Source organism: Halichoerus grypus, chromosome 5 (assembly GCF_964656455.1).
Source record: "Halichoerus grypus chromosome 5, mHalGry1.hap1.1, whole genome shotgun sequence".
NCBI lineage: Eukaryota > Metazoa > Chordata > Mammalia > Carnivora > Phocidae > Halichoerus > Halichoerus grypus.
Genome location: NC_135716.1, coordinates 93,367,793 through 93,394,125, shown reverse-complemented (window position 1 = coordinate 93,394,125; position 26,333 = coordinate 93,367,793). Strand labels below are relative to the sequence as shown.

The following is a 26,333-nucleotide window of genomic DNA, read 5'->3' as shown; positions in this document are numbered from 1 at the left end:
AGGGCTCACTGGCTCCACCCGTCATCATTTAGGGTCAGAGTTTCCTAGAAAAGCAGAGATGACGGAGCCGACCCCCTCATTTGCCAACCAGGAAACTGGAGACCAGAGGGGGCAGTGAGTTGCCTGAAGCCTTGTAGCCCATCGGGGCCACTTATCTTACATGTCCCTGCCCCTAAACCATCCTGAACATTTTAGTATGCTTGCTTATTCTACTCTTAAATATCTCCGAGGGATTTAAGAGGGGGGAGGGGGTGTGGCACCCTCCCTTGGTTGAATCAAGCCTGCATTCAGTGAGGTGCCAGGTGTGGTCCCCAGGTCATCCTCAGTTCCGTCCAGGAGCTGCCTCCTGTGGAGGCAGAGGCTGGTTGTGGGTACCTCACCCACACCCTGCAGAGAGAGCTTTCTGCATAAGAGGGGGCAGAGGCTCCCCTGGGGGAAGGGAGCCAGAGAGCTGAGGGACCGTCATTCAAGCTTCACAGCTGTGGTAAAATCAAGGCAACCACAAGATAGAAACAGGAGGCTTCCGATGAACAGGAACTTTATGTCTATGCCTTACTTCTCATGCTTGGCCTCGAAGGCATGCCCACCTCAGTAGGTAAATCAATTAGCCTGGCTCCCGGAACCCTCTCTCCCCCACAGCCCTCAGTCTCTCCTAAGACACCTCACAGTGCTGGAAGTGGGGAGAAACAGGCCTGGGCACACCAAGAAGAGAAGGGAGCGCTGACAGGTCCTCTGGCATTGTTGCCCACGTCTTTCCTGTGTCCCAGAGCCCGAAGAAGGGATTACAGTTGACCCTTGAACAACATTGGGATTAGGGGCACAAAGATCCGATATGACTTTGACTCTCCCAAAACTTAACTACTAATCACCTACTGTTGACCGGGAAGCCTTACCGATAACATAAACAGTCAATGAACACATATTTTGTATGTTATAGGAATTCTATACTGCATTCTTACAATAAAGCGAGAGAAAAGAAAATGTTATAAGAAAGTCATAAGGGAGAGAAAATACATTTACAGTGCTGTGCTGTATTTATTTAAAAACAAAAATCCACACACAAGCGGACCCACACAATTTGGACTGTGTTGTTCAAAGGTCAACGGTACTCTGTTTTTAAGGTGACTGCTTTTAAGCTGAGGGACCATGTGGCGTAAGGATGAAAGCTTTATTTATTTATTTTTTATTAGTAGATTTTCCAATTTTAGACTCTAGACTTCCTAGGCTTGAAGCCTAGGATGAACAAACAACCACCTGGCTTTTTAGGATCTGGATTGGGGTATGAGAGCCTCAAAATGAGGTTTCAAGCTTGCCTGGCTACCCCACATCCCAGCCCCTTGGAGAAAAAGCAGGCCTGGGAGCCACCAGGATGATAATTTGAAGGATCTCACGTTGGTGGAGTTTGGTGGAGGGGACCTGACTGTCAGTATCACTGGAAGGGACATTTTCTTTGCCGTTGAGAGAAATGACTGGCCCAAGATTATACAGCAAGTCCGAAGGGGCCCAGATTGGAGCCCAAGCCTCAGGCCTCCTCGGCAGTGCTCCATGTGTTATGTCTCTGTTGGGATCCTGTCAGAGAGCGTGATACCTCGAAGCCATTCTCTCTCCAGCAATGGGAGAAGCAGCATTCATGGCTGCAGCGTCTTGTGTCTGGCCACCTGCATGGAGCCCGTGAAGACTGCCTTGGGACTGCCTGGCTAGAGCCTCAGGGAACATAGTGATGCGACAGGGGTAGAATTTCTTGCCAAGTTCTGATCTCACCCTCTTGGGGCTTTCTCCCCGAGGACCAACTTGGCCCGGGGGTGGGGGGAGCTCTCTGAAAGCATTCCGGGCCTGGCACCATGGAGACGCTGGGCAGGCTTCCTCTGAGTTTTAATTTTCCATTTAGAACTCAGTGTCGCTTTCAATATGCTCGACATCCGAGGCTTTCTGTCAGGCAGCTTCCCCCTGTCCTCCTCCATCTCCCTCCTGCTGCTTACACACTGGGCGAGAAGCATGGAGCCCCCACGCACCCCGGAAAGGACCCACGCAGGTGAGGTCACACAGCTGCCGACTGCCATTCTCCAGCCCGAGCGGCCATGCAGCAAACATGCCAAGGGCCGAGCACGACCTCACCCACCTCTTTGAAGGATTTCTTTACCTCCACCAAGGAGTGCCAGTGTGCGATGGGCTTCCGTGGGTACGCCAGCATCTCGTTCCAGTGGTCCCGGCCCAGGCCTTCAGCGTTGATCCCCACGCGGCAGACTCCTATGATCTCATTGTGGCCCACTCTGGGGGAGAAACGAAGGGCCCAGAGCTGCTACTGACCAGACATGCTGTCAGAAGGGGAAGGGTCCTGGAGTCTGGGATTCTGCCCGGCAGGTCTAACTCAGAATGCTGAGCTCTGAAAAGAGATGCTTGGCGGGGCCTCAGAGTGCCAGTGACAGTGAAACTTTGCCCAGCCTCCTTGGGTGGATATGGACTCAGACAGATGAGAAAAAGATTATAAACCACTTTGGAATCTCAGGAAATGGTGGGCAGATGGCCTGACTTTGGGCAAAGGGAGAGTTTCAGTCTTTACCCTTCTTTGACTCAGCTAGCACATCACACCCTCGCTCGAGACATCAGCATTTGGAAATAAATCACCCTGCTCTAAGCACCATTTCTCCACACTCCCAACAGCTAGAATGTGATTTATTCACTCAGCAAGAACATCAGTCATCACCCAAATATGTTCAGTGAGCACCTACTATGCCCGAGAACTTGTGCTAAAAATCCTGGATAGGGGCTTTACTGCATGTTTGTTTGTTTCTCCTTCAGCTGGAGTGACAACTGGATAGAAGGAGTCATGGTGGCTGGGGGTGGGGGGTGGGGGCATTGGAAAACGTTTTTGAGCCAGCCTTGATGGAAGAGAGGATTTGGGTAAGTGGAAGAGAAGAAATCCATGCAAGGAAGGGGAAATTAAGTTGGATGATTATGCAGGGTCCAGATTCTGGAAGGCCTTGAGAAACCAGGGGAAGGGCCTGGATTAACAGGAACCACTGATGGTTCTTGGGAGAGGACAGGTCCCAGAAGAAAGTGGTCTTTTAGGAAGGCGTGCCTCTCGTGCGTTGGCTGGCTTGGGTCAGCTGGGAGGCTGCACAGCCATCCCTCAGTGGGAATGGTAGCAGCATCAGAAATGGAGAGGCCAGGTGATCGGACTTGGTGCCAGATGGAGGAACAGGAACCAGCAGGGGTGAATTCAGGGAAACTGATGGGTGGATGAGGCCCTGACAGAAATGGGCCCGCTGGGAAGCAAAGCTTGAGCTTCTGCTCAAGGGTATCCATGCTCTTCCTCAAACTTCTGCACCCTTCTTGGGTAGAGCCACATTTGAGGCCAATGGGCTCCTGAGCCCCAAACCACAAGGCCCAAGGCCAGGAAACCCTGTACTGCATTGGCATGGGGGTGAGAGGCAGGGAACCGTGGCCCTCTGGGACCCGCACCTACCGATCATAATCCATAACCGAGATGAGCAGGCTGACTTGATCCATGTTCTCTGGGGGAATATCAAAGATGATGGCTTCATTGTAGACAGGATTAAGAGTGTTCTTCTTTATGGTTGTCTTCTTCTTCTTCAGTCTCCGTCCGTCACAAATCAGGGACACTTTGACATATGGATCTGCGCCAGTGGGGGTGACGGGAAGGGAAGGGAGCGTGTTAACCAGATGTTCTGGAACATCATTTGCAGCAGAGGGACGGAAGCCACAGACCTACTGTTGCTCATCAGATGGTATCAGTGGGTTGTTAAGATAATTAAACCACCTTGTATTTATGTAGCACACCTGTCTCTGAGGACACTTCGTGCTTAATAAAACACAGAGTCTATAGCGACCTCAGGATTATTAGGAGAGTGCCTAATGGACTTTCACTAATGGGGAAGCTGGCCTCAAATCAGACAGGACACCTGCCCGCGGGTATGCGGTTCACGGCTCTATATCCCCACTCGGCAATGGCCGGCTGGCTCCAGAGAGTGGTGAAGCTGAACAAGTCACCCTTCCTTTCACCTGCTTGGAGTCCTTTCCTCTGGGGGTTTGTCAGCATTATTAACCAAAGGATAAGGGGGGTAAAAATAGAAGTTGATGACACCCGAGGTGAAGCAGCATGTGAGTAAATGAACAGCGACAATCACAACACTGTTGGTGTCCTCCCCACCTGACAACAGGATTATGGGTCTCATTGTCCCAGCAAGCTCATTTCCAGCTGGCATCAAGAAGGGCCCTGCTCTCTGCTTCCCTGGAAGCCGTTTCCTGCCCACTTCTGGGCAGAGGAGGTGGACAGAGCTGTGCTGGGGGCCGTGAGAAGGCGGCTTCCTGAGATTCGGGACAGCCCGGTGACATTTCATTGCTCAGTGGGATCTTGGATCCTTTCCATCCCCAGAGGAGGTATCTTTTTACTGAACCTCCACGTGTCTCCCATCCCTGTCTCTTCTTTAGTTTTCTGAATAGGTATTTCGTGGTCATCCTTCTACCCTGAAATTTTCCACTCATCCGAGGGAAGTGACACCTATTGTATCTCATAGCCCAGGTGTCTTAGGCACCATTGTAATTGTTATTTACGCTGCTCAGCTCCAGAAATGGGAGGGCGCCTCAGAGGTAATAACAGCTTTTGAGACACTGATGTGCTGAGACAACTTCTTGCCCAGAAGCCAGGGTTCCCAGGAAGCCATCAGGAGGTGTGGGCCGAGCGGCCGCTGCCCAGCACCCCGAGGCCTAGGCATGCAGTTCTATGTCCTGGGCACCTGAGCACCTGCCAGGCCCTCACGCTCCCTGGGCATCGATCAGGTGGTAGCTGAGACACCCAGCTATGGGGAAGCTAGAGAGAACTACGGCATGTGATCAGAAATGCCTAGCCTCGAAGGCATTGCTGTAGACACCCAAAGGAGCTGCCGACTAACTAATGTGACAGGGCAGCTATGCTTTAACCATGGGGGCACTTGCGTTTACGAGGGAGCAGGGGAGACCATGATTAAAGAGCAGGTGTTTAATCAACCTGCTGTCTCCAACGACCCACTTGGAATGTTCCTCTCTCGTGGGTGTTTTCAGTAAAAAGGAAGGCGGAGTCCTTCCTAGAACTCTAGTCTAGAGTTCTAGAACCTCTGTGAGACAGCTTTCGGGTGTCGGTGGGCTCCATTCTCTATGGATATACCCAGGGCAGGGTTCCGGCCCGAGCAGTCAGGTGGGGCAAGCTTGCTCCAAGACCCATCACTAACATGACAACGTCTACACTCCATAAGGAGGACACGGCCTTGGAAAGTGTCTTCAGGCTTGAGGCTGCTTGAGTGCTGCCCCAACACCTGCCATGCCCATTTCCATGTGCTCCCACAGCCCAGCAGAGTCCCATGCCACCAGGCTTGGAAAAATATGGCAGAGCCACCTGTCCCGGAGGCCACTAGGCAGATGCCTTATTACCGACTGGGAGATTCTCAGCTTCCTTCTCCAACTCTGTTCACTCCTACGAGGCATATCCATTTATAAAACTCAGTGGGTGTAGCTCCCTTGAAGAAACCATCAGTCTCGTGATTGTCCAAGAGGCTAAGCAGAGAGATGACTGTTCCTTAGGATTCTCTGGGGGCAAAAAATGTGTGGCTTCCAGTGGAATGCTGGCTCTATAAGACCTTGGAGGGTGTTTGCTCTCTCACCACCTATGATGTTCAGTGCAGCTGAGGGAGGGAGGGCAAAGCCTGGCATTTCAGCCCCACAGTCATGGGAACCATCATAGTTCAGCATTCAGTATGTGCCAAGCACTGTGCTGAGATTTATGTACCTTGTGTCTTTTAAGCTTCCCACCAATGCTATAAAATATCTATCATCGTCATCCCCTTTCTTGGATAGGGAGATGGAGGCTAGAGAGATTCAGATTTGAACCTAGGTCTGTCTGACTCCCAAGTTTACACTTTAAACCACTAGACTCAAATCAGTACAGACCAGCTGTGGAGGAGATGGGTGCTTTTACTCACCACCCTTTTGTGGTGTCCTGATCCTTATTATTATTTTGTGTTATTTTCATTGTCATCGTTCCAGTAGATGGGCTTAGGGAATTGATTCATGACTAGTTAAATCGAGGAGACTAGGAAGACCCTCAGGTTTGGCGGTCAATGTCATAGAAATCAAGAACAGGCAATAAGCTCCATTCACTCCCTGCTTTAGCCCAATATCCAAGCAGTCTGGGCCGAAGGCAACATGAAACTCATCCTCAAAAACAGGAGATCTAGTTTGAGAGGCCCCTGGCATGCATGCCCACACTGTTTCACCCTCTGACAAGGCTCCTCGTGCTATCCCTCATTCATTCATTCAAAACATATTTATTCAATGCCCATTGTGTTGTATGCACTGTTCCAGACACTTGCTTACATCTGTGAACCAAACAGACAGAAATCCCTAACAAAAAGAGGACCCCTGAATTGTCAGAATCAAGCTGCAATTTAATAGCAGATTCCAAACCCAGGTAGAAAAGAGGGTCAATTGCAAGAGGGAGATTAGAATTTAGCGTGAGAAAAATCTCTCCCCCCAACCCTCTGATGTGGAACGGCCCTTATGGTTACCTCAGTGGCTTCGCCATAAGCTCTCTCTAGTACATCAATTTAATTACACCAGAGAAGATAGTGTGGGGACTTAGGCAGCAAAATCCTATTTCCCTCAGCAGCCTTGAGAGTCCTCAGTGAATTTCTCTCCTCAGCATGCACTTATTTTGATATTAAAATGGAATCTACACTGGCTGTAGTTTTGGAGGAAGCCGACTTGCTGGGGCCTGAGAGCTCTGCACATGTCGGAAGAGGCTCTTCAAGCTCTCCCACCACGCCCTCCCCAAAGAGCTTCAGTGGAAGAAGAGGCATTAGGGTGGGCGCTATCTTGGGGAGCGTTTGGCCTGGAAGACGTGAATGCTGCACAGAGACAGTGGGGGCTGGGAGCAGAGGCTCCCAGGGGGTCAAAGCGGCAACAAATACACGTTGCTTCAGCGTTTTCCAACCACCTTCCCCGAAACCTCATTTTTCAAGGTCTAATACCTCATGTCCTTCCAACTACACCAAGTTGCACCTGGGCCTGGAGGTTTGCAACTGGACCCAATCCCCTTTTATGGCATCTGTGACGATACTAAGGAGTTTTCCAGGCAAATAAATAATGAATAAAAGGAAAAATTGGCACCTCTGGAGTGGTTTTACACTGGAAATCTGATTCCTCAGAAGAGCCTCTTGGGTGATGGGTCCAGGGAAACAAGCCTTTTCCTACATTTGCAACTCTGAGTGCAGCCAGGCTGCTCTGCGCCTCTGCTCTTCGGGACACTTCACCTCATTTCTCTTCTCGGGCTAATGTGAGCCGACAGGGGGAAGGAAGCTCCTGGGACTCAAGCTAAGCCTCTGTTGTATCAAAACTCAAATACCTTCTCTGACAACGACTTGCAGAATCATGGAAAAGGATCCGTCTCAGCAGCGGCCCCCAAGCAAGCCTGGGCTCAGTTGCTAGAACAGGACTGTTTCTGTACCTAACAGCAATCCTGGTGCTGAGGCTGGGGCCGGGAGCCCTGCAGAAAAACTCAAAATACAAATACACTTGGTTTTGCAGCGGCTTTGCCCCTTTGACTAGGTCTGCAGGGCTGCGTGGGGCTGTGCTGACCTACAAACATTTACACACTCAAACTTGACAAAACCCTTGAAAGTCCTGGGGCCTCGTATAACTAGAAAGATTTTCCTTATTTTTTTTTTCTCCTAGGTCTTTACTTCTTATTCTCTCTCTCCTTTGAGGTTTTGAAAATGATAGGTAGAGCTAACGTCTACTGAGCGTATATTATGTGTCTGGCACAACTCTAAGCACCTACACGAATGAACTCATTTATCCCTTAAAGCAACCTGCATAAGTTATTTTTTTCAGATTTGGAAATCAAAGCATTGCACAGCGAGGAAGGGACAGAACTGGGATTGGCATCCAGAGCTGGTGCTCCTCTTCTAAGAGTACTGACAGTTCTTCCCCCTTCTCTCTAAGCATCTTTCCAGGTGCTAACGTCTGGGTGGCTGGCAGGCCACTTGGGGAGGAGAGGTACCTGAGTAGCCCGTGATGTCCATTGCCTTGAGGTTCCGACATTTGATCACTGTGAGGGTGAGCCGGCCCGCTGTGGGCAGGTAGCACAAGGAGAACATGATCTCTCCCAGATCCACGCTTTCCTGCAAAGAAGCAGACAAGAGGGCAGATGAGAGGCACATGGCTCCCAGGGCCACTGCCGCGGGCCACTCTGGGGCCCAGGAGAAGGCTCTTTGAGGCAGAGTACCACGTCTTTTGGACCCGAGGGTCTGGCCTCCATGCTGGGAGTACCTGGGAATAAAAGACAATGATAACGATATTGCCTCTTCAGTAGAATCTGCCCCGTGCATTGTTCCTTCTCAACTCTGCTCAGGTGCTGGTCCCGGTCCTTGCCATCCTGCTGTGTCCTGCCCTGCCCTCCATGTGCCCCTTGGCTGTAGACTCGAGACCAGCAGCCCCGGAGTGGCCCAGCCCCATTCCCCTCCAGCTCGCCCTTCTTGGCCGCTGGTCCCCTTGACCCCACACCCCAGCCCCCTGCCTCGCTGAGGTCATGACAGCGTCCTGCACAAGACACCCTCTGGCCATCCAGCGCTCTCTCCCGGCAGGTCTTCCAGCCCCCAGCTTGTTGTTCCTCACAAGTCCCTCTGCCCAGCAGCTTCCCCACCTCTCCGGAGACCTGCCCAGCTCTCTAACTTCCAGACCTCGGCACGAAAGCACAAGGGATCGTGACCTGGCTCAGGCCATGCGGCCCACCAAGGAGATGTGCACTCCCCATCCCAGGTCTGTGCCACGTCTCCACGTCTCGGATCCACCTTGTCCTTTTTCCCTCAGATGTGATCATCCTTCAAATATGACCCGGCAGGGACTATACACTCTGCTACCTCGCCTGCCCCCGGGGGCTCCGAATCCTAGGAAGTTTCTCAGTAACGGGGAAGATGAAAACTTCAAAGAGGGTAAGCATGTCTGTCTGTCAAGTTAAATAGCACTTTGCCGGACTGCTTCCTCTCCCTGCTCCCCACTTGATGAAGGAGGATGCTGTTGCTGCCAGACCTCCCCCCAGGCTCTGAGGCTGGCCTGGTGCCCCCCACCCCCGACACTGGGTGGAGGAAGAGGGCACGGTTTGGAGTGGCTCTGATTTCAGATGGGGCCATCCACTGGCTCATTCATTCGTTCAGTCAATCAACAAATGTTCACTGAGCACCTGCTGTGCGCAGGTGTTGTTCTGGGTGCTAGAGATATGGGAAAGAACAAAATACAACACCCCCCCCGCCGCCCCGACTGCCCTTACGGAGCTTACATTTTACTTGGGCGCAGGACAAGAAAAAAAGATAAAAAGACCGTTCAAAGTATCAAGGAGAAAAATGTAAGGCAGGGCAGGAGGATGTGTAATGCACATAGGGGGAGGCTTAGTTGTTTGAATTTTAGACAGGCTGGCCAGAGAAGGCCTCCCTGAGGAGGCGATGTGTGAGAAAGAGAGCAGTCAAGGGCGACACCAAGGTTTTTGTTCCCTCTCCTCACAAAGAACCCCCCTTGACCGGGGACTCCTAGAGACACCTGATACCCGGCCCCAGCTGGAGACAATCCAAGCCTCTCCCATCACCCTCCAGAGCATGTGGTCCCAGGGCTCTCCTCTGGGTGGAACTGGTACCCACCCTCGCCCTAGCTCGAGATGCAGTCTTGGTCTTTAAATCCCAGAGTAGCAGAAGGGGAACCCCCCAGCTCCCCAGGAGGGGGTCTGGCTGGGGCAGAGCTATACGCTCTGTAGAGGCGGGACCCCCTCCAGCACACGGGACCCTGTGGCGCCGCACAGCCGGGAGCTGAGACCCACACCCACGAGCTCCTATGCGCGCATCAACTCTGTGAGGCGGGGAGCGTTGTCCTTATTCCCTCCACTTCACAGACTCAAGAGCTCAGTGTTCAAACTCAGGTCTCGAAGCTCTGCCCAGGCTTACACAGCTGGTGGGAGATGCAGCTGGGCTCTCGACTCAGGAGAGCGCTCCTCGAACTCTCTATCTTGGAGCACCTTCCAGCTGACCCAGGGAGCACCCCAAGGTGACCCTGGCCCCTCTAGACCTTGGCTCCGTGCTCTGTGGCGAGGACACAGTCCCTCCCTCAACACACACATGGTCTCGTGGGGTGTACCAGTTAGAAGAAGGTGCCAGGGTCCCCATCTCCCTCAGGTGTGGCTCCTGTCTCCCTGGTCCCCTAGTCCAAAGAGGGAGACACAGGAAATGGCCCTGTGGCATGGTGTTGAGGGAGTGTGACCTTCCCATCATGTAGCAGGTCCCCGGTGCACCTGGCTGAAAGTTCTATCTCTGACCAAGGCACTGAGATACAAGGGGGCCCCTGGCTCGCTTTATTTCCCTCATAACCCTCCTAGGTTCATTCCTGCCCAAAGTTAGAGAAACCTTTCAGATTCAGTAACAGCGAGAAGAACTAACACTCTTATGTGTCTGCCATATGCCAACTCTGTTGTCAAATGATCTCAGTGAGTCTTACCACAGCCCTACAAGCTAGGTGCTCTTATTATCCCCCCTGCAAACAGGAGGAAAGGACTGTTTGGTGAAGGGAAGTAGCTGGCCCAAGTTAAGTAACTTGCGTGACTAGTGAGTGCTCTGGTGCCCATTTATATAGATGAAGCCTGCTGCTTGAACACCCCAGTGGCTCCCCTTGTTCGGCTTCTGGAATCAAGGTCCATCTTCTTAGCTTGCATTGAGGCCCTTCAACAATGGGGTCCCGTCTTACTACCCCACCTGATTATTTTCTCTATTCCTCTATGCCAATCCTCTGCTCCACAGGGCTGATGTGGCTTTGGTCCCTTTTGCCAGAATGTTCCTCCTCTTGTCTTGGCATAGACAATCTTATGCATCTTGCAGGGGTCCTCACCCAGGGTCCAGCCCACAGAGAGCATCTCTCCCCCACACCCCTGCAGCACCTTCTGCCCCTGAGCCACAGGTGTTACCAAGTCCCCCCCTCTGCTGCCGCCGTGCCCTCCCACCAGCATCTGGTGACTGGAGGCCCTTCTGGGGCTAGGCCTTGCTTTACACCTACTCGTGCTTCGGAGGTGGCCCGAGCACGAGAGGAGCTACATGAATGCAGGTAGAAACACATGGTCATATCTTAGCCAGGAGAGCCCTGGAAGGAATGGTTCTCCACGTCAATGTTGCCATCAGGGTCGGGCCTGGAAGGAATCCTGTGGCCCCTCTGAAGGGACTGGTTTCCCTACCACTGTCATCCTGTGATGCAGAGTGGCCCTTTTAAGGGCTGTCTTATTTGGGGGAGTCTGAGTTGATTTGTTTATGGACTCAGGAGACTGGCTCGGGGTGTGGGAGATCTCTCGGGGTAAATGGAATCAAGTGCAGCTCTCTGCACCGCTCTCAAGGATGGCTCCCTCCAGGGGAGCACCGACCCAGCAGGGCCCCCTTCTTTTCTGCAGGGGTGCCCTTTCTTGGACAGGACTGTGGCAGTTGGACAGCACGCGGGTGTTGAGTCTACAGCGTGGGGTGGGACTCTCTACCCCCACCCTGGTCCCTGCTCCCGACCGTGAACTCCTTTCTCCATCCATAGGAAAGGGAACGAGACAAGATCCCCCCATGACTTGCAGGCGGAGAGAAAACAGGAGTCAAGGGGCCTGCAGCTGGGCCCAGGACCTTCTGCCGTGGGTGACTGGGCTCACGGGGCCTGACCACAAGTTGGTTGCCCTTGGCTCAATGGATCAAGGGGGGTGTTGTTCCCCTGTACATGCAGGCAGCAGAGGCCTGGCCCGTTTGATAAAGGAAAATAAACAGGTTACTTTTGAGTAAATAGAGGGATGGGGGGCTAAGCAAACAGAGAGTCAGCTTTTCCTGGCAGCCACCTCCCTCTCTGGAAAGCTGGGCCCCAGCTCAGCCCCCTTGAGTGGTCTTGCCAGATCCTTGCTCTGCCCCACCCCCTTTCTTAGGAGGTTTCAGCCCCAGATCCTATATTCCTTGCCAGCCTTTTATCCTCATTAGTGATGCCTGAGACTTTGGCTTTAATAAAACCAGGGTGACCAGGGGCTGCAGAACAGTCCGCACATTATTGCTTTCATCTTCACTGGCTGTCAGGGGAGGCCGCCTTAGGGCCCGTGATTGGTAATGAGCTCCCCAGTGATGGAGAGGTCACTGCTGTCCAGAAATGGGCAGAAATGAACTTGGCCCTCTCGACTGCTAACCTGCAGGCTGAGGGGGCAGATAGGGGCCCAGGAGCAGTTGGCTTTCAGTCCTGGCTAGAGTTTGGAGGGGGCAGACCTGCTGCCAGGGGAGGGACAGCCAGGGTGTTGGCTCCTGGAAAAGTCTGCCTTTAGGTGCAACCCGTCCACCTGATACCAGCCCTCTCCCCTGGCTGTAGTGCCCAGGCATCTGGGCAGTAAGATTCTGAAAGTCCCGTCCACGGCATGCCATTGCTCTTGCTGGTTCCCCAGTAGGCTGTCTGCAACAGCATTTCCTTCTCTTCGATGCACGCACAGAGCCCTAAGCGTAGAAGAGAATTCCTATCTGTGGGCTGCCCAGGAAAAAGCAGTGAACCACAAGTCAGGAGACTTGGGCTTCAGTCCCTCAGCCTCCAACCAGCCACGAGAACTTGGGCACTTCATTTCTCATCTCTGTAAAATGAGATGATCGTCCTAAACGTTCTAGCCCCCAGGTCCCTCCCTGCCAGCCATACAAACCGAGGATTCACGCTGGAAAACCTACCATCAACATCACCAGTTGAGATGGCCCAAGGATGCCTGACTGTTGTCTATCGCCCACCTCAAGGAATCTAGCAACTTCGCCTTGAAATCCAAATGCTCTCATTCCTTCGGTCCCCGCTGCCCCCAAGTGTTTGATTCTTCTCCAGGGCTAGCCGCCTTCTCTTCCTCCCAAGTAGGCAATCAGTGGCGTCCATGCTCCGTGTCTGTCTTGGGAATCCAGACTGAGCGAAGCAAGAATCATGCTTCCCCATCTCTTAGAGAACACTTCTTGTCTCTTAATCATTAAGTGGCTTGTCTGAATCTCTCATCATCAGCAGAGAAGCATCCACTATACTTTTAGGAAGGCCGCAGGAGACCTAAAAGGATCTCTGAAGCACGGGGCAGGAAGTGCTGTTAAGCTACCCCAGGGCAGGGGGGCCTGGAAGAGAGACACTTGGCTCCAGTGGGTAGAAAAACATCCAGTGAGCAATCCCTCTGTGAAGGCCTGAGGCTTGGAATCAGGGGCAGAGCTGAGTCAGAGATGGAGTCTGGCACTTGGGGCTGGGCCATTTCCTCTGCACTCTGCCCCCAAAGTACCACAGACCTCCTGTTCCGTAGCCCAGGCCACCACCGTAACTTTCCTGGTGCTCATGGGGATTATGTGACAAATGCTGTGTTCTCCTTAGATCGTGGGCTCTTTGAGGGCAGAGATGGGGTCTGGGTTCACTCGTCATCATACTTGTCGTGTCTTGCCCAGGGCCTGATCCATAGTCAATGCTCAGTAAATAAATGGGGGGGCAGGTTAGACAGAGTGGTCGGGAAGGCGGTCAGACCTGAACAAGGGAGGGGGCAGCTAGCCACCAGGAAGAAGAGGTGAGCAGTGCCTCTGGAAACATGCTGGTTTGGGGCAGCGGGGACCAGGATGGGGCAGGGGAAGGGGGGTGGGGAGCCAAGGGAGGCAGAGCCAGATCTCAGAGGCCTTGAAAGAGGTTTGCATTTTATTCCCTGTGAAAAGCAGAGACGTCAGCAGGCTTGTGGAGAGAGAATGGCAGGGGAAGAGGGGAAGCCAGAGTAGCCCAGCTTCGGCGCCCCCTCACAGACACCACACCTAGCCCTCCGTGCTGTTCTGCCTTCCGAGTGTCCCCCCGACCCTGGGGCCTCTCCCCACCTCCCTTCTGCACAACCTCAGCTCTGACCCACACCACGCTCGCCCGGACCTCTGAGCTTTCTGACCTCCCTTCCCTGCCTATCCCCTCTGACCTATCCTCCTGGCTGTAAACAGGGGGCTGTTCTCCTGCTCCAAATCCTTCAATGGCTCCCCATTTTAGAGCCGTTTTGTAGATGGAAAACCTCTTCTTCATCCAGAAGTGCAAATATGTACAACAGATAAAAAGTGGCTCAGAGACGGGACACGCAGGGCTCCTACCTTCAACCCCTCAGCCCACCTCCTTGAGCTTCCAGGAGTCAGCCTGAGCATCATACAGAATCACGTAGCACTGGGGCGCCTGGGTGGCTCAGTCATTAAGCGTCTGCCTTCGGCTCAGGTCATGATCCCAGGGTCCTGGGAACGAGCCCCACATCGGGCTCCCTGCTCCGCGGGAAGCCTGCTTCTCCCTCTCCCGCTCCCCCTACTTGTGTTCCCTCTCTTGCTGGGTCTCTCTCTATCAAATGAATAAATAAAATCTTAAAAAAAAAAAAAAAGAATCAAGTAACATTCAAGTGTCTTCATGATTTGGCTTTGCCAGTCATTCTGCTTCAAGTGCCCTAGCACAGACCATCCTGTCCTAAGTGCCTAAGCTCCATATAATCTTCACGGAAGTCTACGAGAGGGGCACTCTTACTGTCCCCATTCCCCACATGGGGACACTGAAGTACAGAGAGGCTGCGACTGGCCCAAAGACACACAGCTAAGAAATGGCAGAGCTGAGGTATGAACCCAGGCAACTAGGCTCTAGAGCCCACAGTATTAGCTACCACACCATCCTGCCTCCCTATGGCTCCCTACTTCCCCAAACGCTCCTCCACGCCTCCGCCCTGCTCTTGCCACTGCCTGAAATCATCTGTCCCTACCGCTGATGGCTCTGGATGACACTCATCTTTCCAGGCCAGCTGCCTGTTCCCTCCTCCTGGGTTGCCTACTCTCACTCCCCTGGTCTGACTGGGGGTCCCCATTGCCCCTGGGTTGAAAGATCAAGTGTTACAAATGCTTTGAAGCAAAGGCGGGGCGTTTCTGAGGCTCAATCAGCAGGTTCTAGTGACCTGCTGGATGATGGGGCTGCAGGGGAGGAGAGCAGAGACTGACACCCTGCCCGCCCAGCGCCCCCAGGGCTGGCTCCACTCTCTGCTGGGAGTGCATCCAAGGGGTGGGTGTGGTCCTTCCCCGGCTGCTTCCAGGACTCCCACTGTGAGCGCGCGGGGGGGGGGGGGGGGGGGGGGGGGGGAGGGACTGAGGGTGGGTTGGCTCCTTCCCTGCCCCTCCTCAGACCTGGGCTTCCAGGGCTGTGGGGAGAATGCTGGGGGTGGCCGAGGTGGAAGGGCGGTGTTGATGCTCGGGTTCCCTGCGGGGTGCTGGGGCAGTTTCCATTTGTTCTGAGTTCCATCCCTGCCTGCTTGTTGTCTCAAATGCTTTCTGCCCCAAGGGCTTTGCAGCGATATGAATAAGTGATCTGGCAGGAGAGAGGTGTCTTATGTGAACTCAATGGATTCCAGCTGTAGCCTTGAGAGCCGGGGATGGCTCCCGGGAAAGAGGGAGAACCTCCAGCTTGCGGGAGGCGGGGCATGCAGGAGAAAGTGGGTGAGATCCTCGGGCTGGGCTGGGTCCCTGGGACGTGGAGAGAGTAAAGCACGTCGGTGGGAGGCAAATGTTTCTGTATCTGAGCATCTTCAGGGAAACAGACGGTTTTATTTAAGAAACTTTTTCTCAGCCTCTCCTCCATGAACCTGCCCTCAAAAAGGGGTTTAGTGTTTCACACGCACCATTACTTTTGGGCAAATATCCGTGAGTCAGACTCACACTGGGAGGTGCAGATCTCTTCCTAATGACTTTTTAAAAGGTGGGCGGAGAGGAGGAGGGGCTGTGAGGGGGTGGAAGGAACTTGAGGAGAGTAGAGTTTGGGAAAGTTCTAGAAGAGATGGAGGCAATGTCTGGGTCAAGCTGGAAAGTCGGCCCCATGGGTGCTTGTCCATGGAAGGCCAGGGACTCTGCTCTGGTCCTCCACTGGCATCTCATTAATGACAGAAAGGAATAAATGGCACATTAATGAAGTTAACGATGGGAATCCGTCTTCATTTCTAGCCTCCAGTTGTCCTGCTGTGTGGCTGTCAAACAGCTGTTTCCCCCGGGAGAGGGTGGGCATCTCGGCAGTGAGTGATCTGATCTCTGCCCCGAGCAGAGTGGTGGCAGCTGGGGCTCTTGGCAGGAGGGAAGATGCCCTGGTCCCAGTGAGATGGTCTCCTGGAGCAGCCGAGGGGCATTTCTGCCAACAGGTGCCCTGGAGGATGCCAAACAGTCAGGGTTTTGGTCTCAGCTACGGGCACATACTCAAATGGCCGGTGACTGGAGCTTTAGCTTCCTTGTTTCTTTGCTGACCTGAGGGTTTAGGTCTTCACCCCCCTCCTACTCCGACACGCAAGAATCTCTTGGTCTTACAGTGGTGTGGCTGTTGTGTGAAGAGGCTCTTTGCAGCTTCTCCTGCACTTGACCATCCTGCTCTGGAGCACCCGCTTCCCTCAGTTCTCCTCCCACCTCTCTGGCTTCTCCCTCCCAGTTCCTGCTCCATCCTCCTCCCACCTCTGCCTCTAAACAGTGGAATTCTAAACACTCATTCTCTCTCTCTGCTCATCTGTAATGTTAATGCCCATTTCCATTCTCAGGACTCCCAAATTTATAGCCCTTCTCAGATCTCTCTTCTAGACTCCAGACTCATATATCCAACACGATGTCTCAATGTGGACGTCTCACAGAAATCTCAAATCTCTCGGATGTTCAAAGGTGAACTTTGATCTGCCATGTACATCCTCTCCTTGTTTTGCCCAACTGGGGAAATGGCCCCAGCAACCCCCCAGTTGCTCAGAGCCAGAAACAAGACATTATCGTCGATGCCTGCCTTCCTTTCTCCTTTGCAAGTAGTTCATCACCAAGCCCTGTCAATTCCACCTCCAAATTCAGTCTCAAGCCTGCCCACTTCTCTCCATCTCCAGTACCACACAGAGGGCAAAACCATCTCTCACCTGCCCACTTACAACCGCCTCCTAATGGACCTCTCTGCTTCCCGTGTTTGTCCATTCCACTTTCCACACAGCAGCCAGAGTGCTCTTGCAAAATTATAAGATGGAGCACGTGCTCCTCTGTTTAAAACCTTCCAGGGCTTCCCCTTGCACTAGGAATAAAATTCAAAACACTTACCAAGACCCACAGGGCCCTACCTGATTAGGGTCCAAGTCTTCACCCTCGCCCTCCCACAGCAACTGAAGAGTTCCAGGGTCTCCCTGCTCCCAGGACTCTGCATATTCTGCTCTCTCCGTTTGACCATTCTTTCCCCAACTCATCACATGGCAGGTGTCCCCCCACCCTTCAGGCCACTTCCTCCCAAGCCACACCCCTGCTCTGGACTGTGTGTTCCTGAAGGACGGGGACTGGGTCTGTTTCACCAGGAGTAGGACTAGGATGAAGCAAACCAGGTGCCCAGCGTACAAAAGGGAAGTAGGCCCTCCCTCTCAAGTTCAGGCATGCCTCCAAGAGTGAGGGCCTCCTTCACTTCTGTCCCCTAGGCACCTTGTTTCCCTGACCCTAGTCCTGGCTCTATATTTTACTCACCACTTGTATTCCCAGGACTGAGCACAGTGCCTGGTACATAACACATGCTCAGCAAATATCACTGAATGAATGAACAACTAAGCTTTGTGGGATGCACTTGGTTAAGAAGGTGGTTGAAGAGGGTGGGTGACAGGAGTGGACCTTGGTTAACCTCAGTCTTTGGTCTGTCCAGGAGTGACTCCCCTGGTAACGAGATGGCTTAGGGGTTGAGCCTCATAAGGTATTCCTCAAAGTATGGTCTGAAAATCTCCTGTGCCAGACCTCCCTCAGGGGAGGTGGAAGCTTGATTCTTGAGCTGTGCCTAAGACATACTGAGTCAGAACCTCCGAAGGTGGGGTGTGAATGATTGAGAAGCTTCCCAGGTGATTCTTGTGCATCCTCAGTTTGCAGCACAAGGGAAATGAGGGGATTCTGAGGCCGCCCTAGATCAGATCCTAGTAGAATCACTGTGACATGGAACATAACCAAAGCCATTCAATATCAATGCCGCCAAGCAAAAGTTATGAGGATGGAAGGGCCCCTTCCCTTTTGTTGGGAGCAACCAAGGGTTCTGATGGATCAAAGCCATGCAAGATCCTCCTGGAGATGCATGCTCACTCTCGCTCTTCACCTTTTCTTAATCATCACATGTACACTGGACAGCTAAGTTTTAGCAAGAAGGTACTTGCCCCAAATTTAGAGGGTTTAAGAAACCTGGGTAGGGTTTTAAAGATGCCTGAAGCTATTCTGTAAATATTCCTATTGCAGTAGTTTTCCAAGTGTGGTTCCCTGACCAGCAGCATCAGCACCACTTGGAACTTGCCAGAAATGCAAATTATTGGGCCCCACCCTCACCCAGGTGAGAACCACGCCTTTTCCAGTTAGAAGAACCAATTGAGCATGTACGCTCTGGCCAGGATTTTGAAGTTTCTTTTACTTCTTTTAACCTACTTATTTTAGTGACCAAAGCCAAAGTCAAGAGAGAAGGAGACTAACAGATATGGAGCATCTGGATATTTAACATCTATGTTTTTCATTTCATTCATACCACACTCCTTGGAAGAGCCCATGATCATTGCCAACTTGAGGTTCAGAGAGATTAAGTAACTTGCCTAAGCTCCCAGAGTGATTGACCAAGTCTGGGTTTAGACTCCTGTCTGTTGACACTGAAGACCTTGCTCTTCTCCATCATGTCGCTCAGCCTCCTCTGGAGGAAGCTGGACTGGTGGTAGGCAGAAGTTCTTGTCTCCATGCAAGGACCCGAGGTTCTCTCTACACGCATCTTCCCCCCTGAGCTAGGGTGCGGACACCAGGACTGAGAGGGGGAAACCCTTAGATGAAGAAGTTTGTCTCCTGCAGAGTGGGAGCTATTTTCCCCACTTTCATCTTCTTGCTCCCCTAGGTTTTGAGGTGGCTGAGGGGACGGTTTGTGGTCCCTGTGGGCTTCCCGAGAGAGTTGCAGGTGCCATATCTGGGCATTCATTCCCTTGATATGGAATCTTTACAGATCTGAGCAAGACCACTCCAATCAATCACATGTTTCTAGACAGCGAGAGGCCACAAGTGATTGGCCAACTCATCCAGTCCTAGCTTCTGAGCAAGACTCCACTAAACTGAACAATGAAGCCCCCATTTTAAAACATCTCACACTTTTCTCAGTATTCCACCATCTTAGAACTCAGAAAATTCTTCTTGATGTCCAACCCACTGCCTCTGAAGGCAGGTATGCCCTTCCCTCCCAGTTTCCACCTACGATTTCATCATGAGGCAGACATTATGCCTTCAAGGTCTGAAAGACTATATCAATTTTCACCGTCTTCTCTTCTCCAAAGCCCAGAAACTCAGTGTCCTTGGCCTTCTACAGTTTCCAGGCATTTTAGTGGCCCTAATGTAGACCCAGAATATTCAACAAAGAACTCTCGACTGGGGGTCTGATGGGAAACTGGGGTCTTGGCTCGTCATCCAACCAGAGGGGAGGAATCACTAGTCTGCTTCAAGGGAATTAGTACAAACAATCCCAGGGGGGAATGTGCGGGGTTTGGAACAGAACCTGGGGTTCAAGTCCTGCTCTTCTGTTTCCCAGCTGCATGACTGTGAAAGTCATTGAACTTCTCTGACCTTGTCTGATCGTGAGCATCAGCCATCCTCAGGGGGGTTTCCCCCTGGGAAGGTGCTCTAAGCCCCTGAGCTGGAGGCAGATGAGGAGACCCCAAGGTAGACTGCCAGTGGCTAGTAAAACAACTAAGATGCACAGGCAGCAAGCATGCAGACTGTAAACCTCTTACTCTCCAGCCCCACTGGGGCAGGCGATGGCCCTGCAGCCACGGGGCAGGCTAACCAAAGCCCACCTGGTAGGCTGAAGAGCCAGGTGTGCCCCCCGGACGTCTGGGTCAGCAAGAGGAGAAGGAGGGGCAGCCACCATGGGCATGTCCCTGGGGAGAGGGTGGCCATGAGGACACCTTCTAGCCTGGCTCTCTGAGGCCGGCTCCTGGCTTCGGGGCCCATAGAAAGCTGTGCCGGTTTGCAGGCGGCCTCTTCCCTCTCTCCCAGCCTGGGCTTCCCGACCCATCAGCACCTGCAAGAAGCAGGGTAAGGCAAGACATCTTGTGGGTCTTCTCAGGCTGCAGGCTCCAGCTCACGTGTCTCCCGCAGTAGGAGAAACTTGAAGCCAGGAGGCTTGGGTTCTAATCCCAACCCTGCTGCTAACCTGCAGAATGATGGAGGGCAAGTCACTATGCCTCCCAGAGCCGCAGTTTCCTCGGCTGTAAAATGAAAGCCTTGTCCCAGGTGGCCTCGCCTTCTCATCATAAAACGGGGTTAACGGTGAGGCTGAATGATCTGTGCACTTTACCCCCTGCAGGGCCGACCCTTCGAGCATTTCCACAAACTTCCAAACCACTTCCTGCTCTGTCCTGCCTTGGAGCTGCTTCTGGCAGCCGACTAGGGTTGGCTTTCACCCTCCTCAAGCTGCATTCTGACAACATGTCACGGGAGAAGCAAGTAGTGGGGGAGGAGGCCGAGGGAAGAGGGAGCCCCTGTCCACGGGCCCCAGATGATGCCCACAGAGCTCTGCACTGGCTGCTTGTTCCAAACCAGGCCCCAGGCCTAGGTCTCTCTTCCCCCCTCTGCTCACCCAAGAGCACAACGATGAAACACCAAGTTAGCTCCATTACTGTAACCCTGCCAAAAATTATAGGTCGTGTGTTCTGCCAGCGCCAGATAATGTCTCCCGCTGGTGAGCAGGTGACACTAACTGTTGTCCTCTCCCTTCCAGGCACCAGGTGCAGAGCGGCAAAAGCAGGATGAGGCTCGGGCGAGGAGGCAGCTTTGAAAGTGGAGATCCAGGGAGCCCGGGCTCCTGCCTGCCCCCAGCCCAGACCCGCAGCTAGTGGGTGCCTGAGCTCCCCAGTAGAAGTTCCTGCAGGTCCTTCCTTCCCTCTCTGAGAGGGACTGCCTCTTGGCACCGAATGAGCTGGGAAGAGCCCTGGAAGAGTCTGGCATGGAGGCAAGGCCGTAGCCCCTGGCTGGGCTGGCCTCAGCCTCCAGGCTGAGCATCCCCCAGGTTACTATGGCTGCTGGGAGGGGAGCTGCTCCGTGGATCCCCCCACCTCTCCGGCTCCTTCCCCAGGCCCCCAGTCGCTGCCCAGAGCTTCCTGCCCTCCCAAACAGCCGCCACGGCTTCCTTCTTACCCCTGCCTCCCTCCCCCATGACCCCCTGCCTTTCCTCCTACCCCAGACAGAGCATCTCCTGTTCTGTCCGCCGAGGCCACTCTTCTCAGGTGGGATGGACCCAAACGGGAGGGGAACAGCACGTTCCCAGGCAGACCCAGGCCCCTACCCGCCAGGCCAGGCAGTGGGAAATGACAGAGCCTGTGTTCACTGCCATGCACACAGCTCATGGCTCCGCAGAGCACCCAGGAACTCTTTCTTAGCCCAGCATCTTCCCAAAGACGAGGGTGGGACCTGGGTCTCTTTAAAGGATTCCTGACCACACACCTTCTGTGCTTGGTAGTTTCCAAGTAAACCCCTCTCTGTGATAACCAGGGTAAGAGCTCAAGGGACCTTAGATATTACAAAGATCCCTGCTCATTTTACAGACCAGGGAAACAAGGCTTTGAAGGGCTGGGTGGCCCAGGTGATGCTAGACGGAGTTTCCCAACTCCTAGACCACATTGGAACCCCTTTCTCTCACTTTCCAAATTCACCTCACATGTATAAATCGAGTACCTACTAGATGAAGGTCAAGGGCTAAGGGTTAAGGGCTGCAGGTGACATACAAACAAATGAGACCTACGGGTGGCAGAGGAAAGTCGAGAGCCCGGATTCCAGGGACCGCCCACCTCTATCACAGTTAAGGAGGATTACGCAGAGAAACCTTCAAGAAACTACTCGTAGCTGGCATTCATTGAGCGCTTGCCATGCGCTGGGCACCTGCCTAAGAGCCCTGCGTTAAAGGAGTAGGAATTATTCTTACCCACATTGTGCAGATGGGGAAGCAAGCACAGAGATAGTCACAGAGATATCAACCAGAGATTTTAACTAAAGAGGAGGGGCATGTGGCTCGAACCCACACACACCCTGTTAATCACCTTGCCAAGCCAGCTGGGTTTTGTGAAACACTGTCATAGGGATCAAACTCATTACCCAATGTTTGGGTTTCCCCTAATGCTTCTGGAGTCCTGACTGAGTAGCACATGACAGTGCTTTACGTACATTACCCCAGCTACCCACTTTCATAAATCTTTCTAAGAGAATCTCGTTTGTCACAACAAATTTAGGAGCTAGGTCTTATGATTACTGCCACTTTGCAGATGAAGAAACTGAGGACTACGGGGGCTAACAAGATTTTGGAATTCAAAGACCATGCCCTGGACAACCCCCGTGATGTTCATTATTCTCTCCTGTGCTACACAGACCAGGAATAGCTTTGTTTTCCCCAAGCACGTGGTCTGTATTTACTTCATGGACACAGAATTCTGGGACTAGGTTTCCCTATTTGCGACAGCTGCTAGAATGCTTAAGTCAAATGTGTGCCTGATGGCAGGGAACGCGCGCTCGGTGGTACCCTCTCTGAACTTCATGTGGTCACACGTCTTTCATGGATCCTTTCACTGCATTTGTATGATGTTTTAAACTTCGTTTTAATCGCGTTATAGGTCTTGGGAGTTAGCTAAATCCTTTTTGGAGCAGCACAAAGTAACAGACAAAAATAAATGAAAGTTTCTATTACTTGCCTTGCAAACTTCAGACAGTTCACTTTGTCTTTCTTAGCTTATTTTCTCTCTCTGCAGAATTAGGATAACGCCCCTACAAAGACTTGTTGAGGATTAAATGAGACAATGTGCAAAAAGCTCGGTAAATTCAGTAGTGCTATATAAGGGTAAGCTAGACCTGTCAGTAACCTTGTTATTAATAACAAGATGGGTCCCTGTCCCTGGGCACCTGCACCATTTATGGTCTGGACCCAGGGATTGGTGAAGAGGGTCTAGCTGGCTGGGACCCAGTCCCACATAGTGGGAAGGTTCCCACAGCTGTGATGGGTGTTGCCGAGTGGCTTGATGATGCTCTGGTGGGGGAACAGGGCTATGCCAGGTCTCACACCTCCCATACCTGGAGGCAGGCCTTAGCTGGAGCTGTCTCTGTTGCTCTGCCCACTGAGGAGCTGACTGCGGTCCCCCAGGCGAAGGTCAGCAGTTCACCGTGAGGTTATAAGCCACCCCAGAATCCTCCAGAAATGTGTCAGCCTCATCACAAGGGAAGAGGAGACCAGTACAGCCCCTCCTACTGCTCACACCTCTGGGAACTAAGGGGCTCACTGATAACAGATAAGGAGGGGCCATGGTTTATGGTGAGAAAGTAGGCCAGGGGCCCACCAGACCTGTGAGCCTGTCTTGACTACCCCACCTCTGAGCCTTGGACCTGCACACCTAACCAGCTCCTTCCTTCTGCTCCCCACACACATCCTTCCCTTCTCCCCAGCATTCTTCCAGAATCACTTAATCCCAGAAACATCAGCACTCCCTGAGTCTCCAGCACATTCCTGCCTCTCACGGCACCCATGTGATCTTTCTAAGAAATAGGACTCCGGATTCCATCAAAACAGTAATGGTGGTTACCTTCGGACAATGGGCTTATGGTGAGTAGTATTTCTTTTTTGTGTGGCTTTCTGTATTTTCCAAAATATCTAAAACAAAATTGCAATAATTTGCCTTGAGGCAAGGAAGGGTGAAATATCTTACAGGCATACAGCCTTTAGAGAAAATGATCTGTTTTGGCTCTCTGTTCTAGTGCTTTAAAACCATGTGACTCCAGAAATTTCCTCAGTTTGCCTCATCTATAAAATCGAAATAGGGATTTCTTACTGTTTCATGAGGTTAAATGAGGTAATAAACTCGGACACTGCTTTAGAAACGTTAGGTATTATTGCTGTTAGCATCAGGGGTGATAATCTCCGGCAAGAACCCGGGAAGGCCCTTTCTCCTTGATATTTAATACATCCTCACCACAACCTTGTGAAATACAGGTTATTTCTCAGTTTTACTAGTGAGAAAACAGAGAGGTGATGTGATCCATCCGAGGCGACATAGCCGAGGCAGGATTCACGCCCTGGTCTCCTGACTCCAAGTCCTGTGGACCTGCGAGTCCCTGAGGGCCGGCACCATGTCCGCCAAGTACCTTGTGGGTCCTGACTAAAAGGCCTGAGTGGACCGTGTGCACTTGAACAGATGTCCTCCCCGATCCTCAGCTTCCTCACGAGTGAAACCAAGAGATAATCTTTATCCTCCTTTATCAACAGATGGGAGACACGACCTAGAGCGGAAGCAGTCATGGGCTTATTATAACCACCCGTATGGCTATATAATAAGCTACATAATCTTTAGGACACAAGGTCTCCCCCCAGATTATTCTTTTCCAAATGTGAGTTTGGCCGCCAAAAGTGTCCCGCTCAGGACTGCCGGAGCCCTCGGAAGAGGGGAAGGGACCAAAAGCTAATCAAACAAGCTTGCGTCAGGGACCCAGTGTGTGTGTGTGTGTGTGTTTGTGTGTACAGGGCTGCCTGCTGGGGTCTGGCCCAGGGAGGCCCAGGCTGATTCCAGCAGGCCACACCGAGGTGGCAGGACACTGCTGAGTGTCTCTCTTCTTATCTCATGCAAGAAGAAACAATTGCTCAACCAGAGTTCCTCTGGTAAACAGTGCCCAAATAGGGTTGGGGGATTACTTTTCCTTAGGGAACACTCATCGCCTAAAGAGAGTTGGGTGTCTGCCCAGTCTTGGATAGGATTTACTAATATATTTTAAAAAAACAACAACAAAAAAAGCTCTGTCTGCAGGAATTGTAATTACAAAGGCGCTCTCTGCCTCCCTCCCACCCCCCACCCGGCCTCTTTTTACCCCAGACCATCAAAAAGGCCCAGAAGCAAGAAGGAAGTTCAGTCTCCCTGTTTCTCCCTTTCTTAAAAGCCACCTTGGAGCCCTAACCCCCACCTTCAGATTTGCCTGGTGAGGGCCTGTCCTTCCAGGACAGCTCGCCAGCTCCCGGATTCTCCCCAGTCACACCCTTCTTCCTCGCTGCCCTCGAGGCTCTCAAACTTAGCTGTTCTAGGGCCTTCCCTCCTGCTCTTCCACCTTCTGCTACTTGCAGCTGAAGAGGTAGGGAGGGCTCCTCAGAGTGTCACTCCAGCAGGGGCCTTGTGGGGTGGGGGGACTCAGATGGAGATGGTTTCTGGGATGTGGGGGAAGCATTTTCCAGCAGGTGCCTCAAGTCACAAAGCCAGCCTGCCCCAATTTCTTAAGGACAGTGCCTCTCATGTTTGCATCATGACATGCCGCCAGAGCTGTTTTCCTCTCTGGAATTTGGACTGTTCTTAGCACGTGGTCCAATGTGTCACTAAAGATGTGAGTCCGTCAAAGGCTCTCGAAAGGAGTGGACTCCCTTAGGAGGCCCCTAGAGAAGAAGCCCCCCCCCATGCCCCAGTGCTCTTCTTGGGGGTGGGAGGAGCAACTCTCCCCATCCTGCCCCACAAAAACGTGGCTCCCTTATTCAGGTGGAGGGGCTCCGGAGAGGATTTGCCAGGCAAGCAGGGGCTGAAATGGTAGCTCTCTTCTTTCGCCCCTGAGTTTCCCCTTCTTTCCTTCTGGGTTTTCTCTCTGGTCCTAGCCGCCCCCTTCAGGTTCTGCCTGTGCACTCTCTTTAAAGCTCCAACCCAAGTGCAGACCCAAATCTGCTCTGCTGCTGGTTCTCACAGCATCCCCGAAATGGCCTGGTAATAAACAAAGGACCTTCTCTAAATACTAAGAGCTAACAAAAGGAAATAACCAGACAGCACAAAGGCACACGGGTACAACATTGGGCTCTAGCCTCGAAGGGCTGGGACAGCTTCACAGGCCCCTCCCTGGGTTTGTCCCTAGCAGCTCTCTGCCTGTTTCTGGGGAGTGGCAACCTTTCTTTTCTCAACATTCATCTATGGTCTCCTAACAACCCATATCCTTCCTGGCTGAGGCCCCATCCAATGCATCTGCCAGTCTGGGGCCTCCCTTTCAGGCCTCATCCTTGTGGGAAGAGCTGTTTCCTCCTCAGCCCACCGGCAGAACTGGGAGCGCTGAGATGGAGAATGGCTTCCTCTCTCCAATCTCAGTGGTAAGTCCGCCTAGCCCTCTAAGGAGGGGCTTCTTCCTGCGTCTACAGGCCTGGCCCCACATGCCCTTTTATGGGCTCACAGAACACCAATGGCCAGAGCAGTAAGGAGAGAAAACTAATGTTATTTAAAACCACAATTGCCTTCTCTGGAGGGTGGAGCCTGGTAGAGGCAACAAACC

The 26,333-nt window shown here is 52.6% G+C and overlaps 1 protein-coding gene across 8 annotated transcripts in view; it reads right to left on the bottom strand.

Moving 5' to 3' along the window:
- The window catches only part of SYT6 (synaptotagmin 6), a 58,345-nt gene that overhangs the window by 6,224 nt on the left and 25,788 nt on the right, over positions 1-26,333 (bottom strand). For 6 of the 8 annotated variants that reach the window (XR_004916155.2, XM_036088446.2, XM_036088444.2 and 3 more), the window contains exons 4-6: positions 8,054-8,174; positions 3,467-3,638; positions 2,120-2,270 (exon numbers count right to left, since the gene is read on the bottom strand). Coding sequence is in view for 6 of the 8 variants with exons in the window: in XM_036088446.2 (XP_035944339.1) it covers positions 2,120-2,270; positions 3,467-3,638; positions 8,054-8,174 (444 nt within the window). In the remaining 2 variants the exon portion in view is untranslated. The remainder of the gene's footprint in view (positions 1-2,119; positions 2,271-3,466; positions 3,639-8,053; positions 8,175-26,333) is intronic. The other 2 variants (XR_004916156.2, XM_036088445.2) reach the window with 1 other exon arrangement.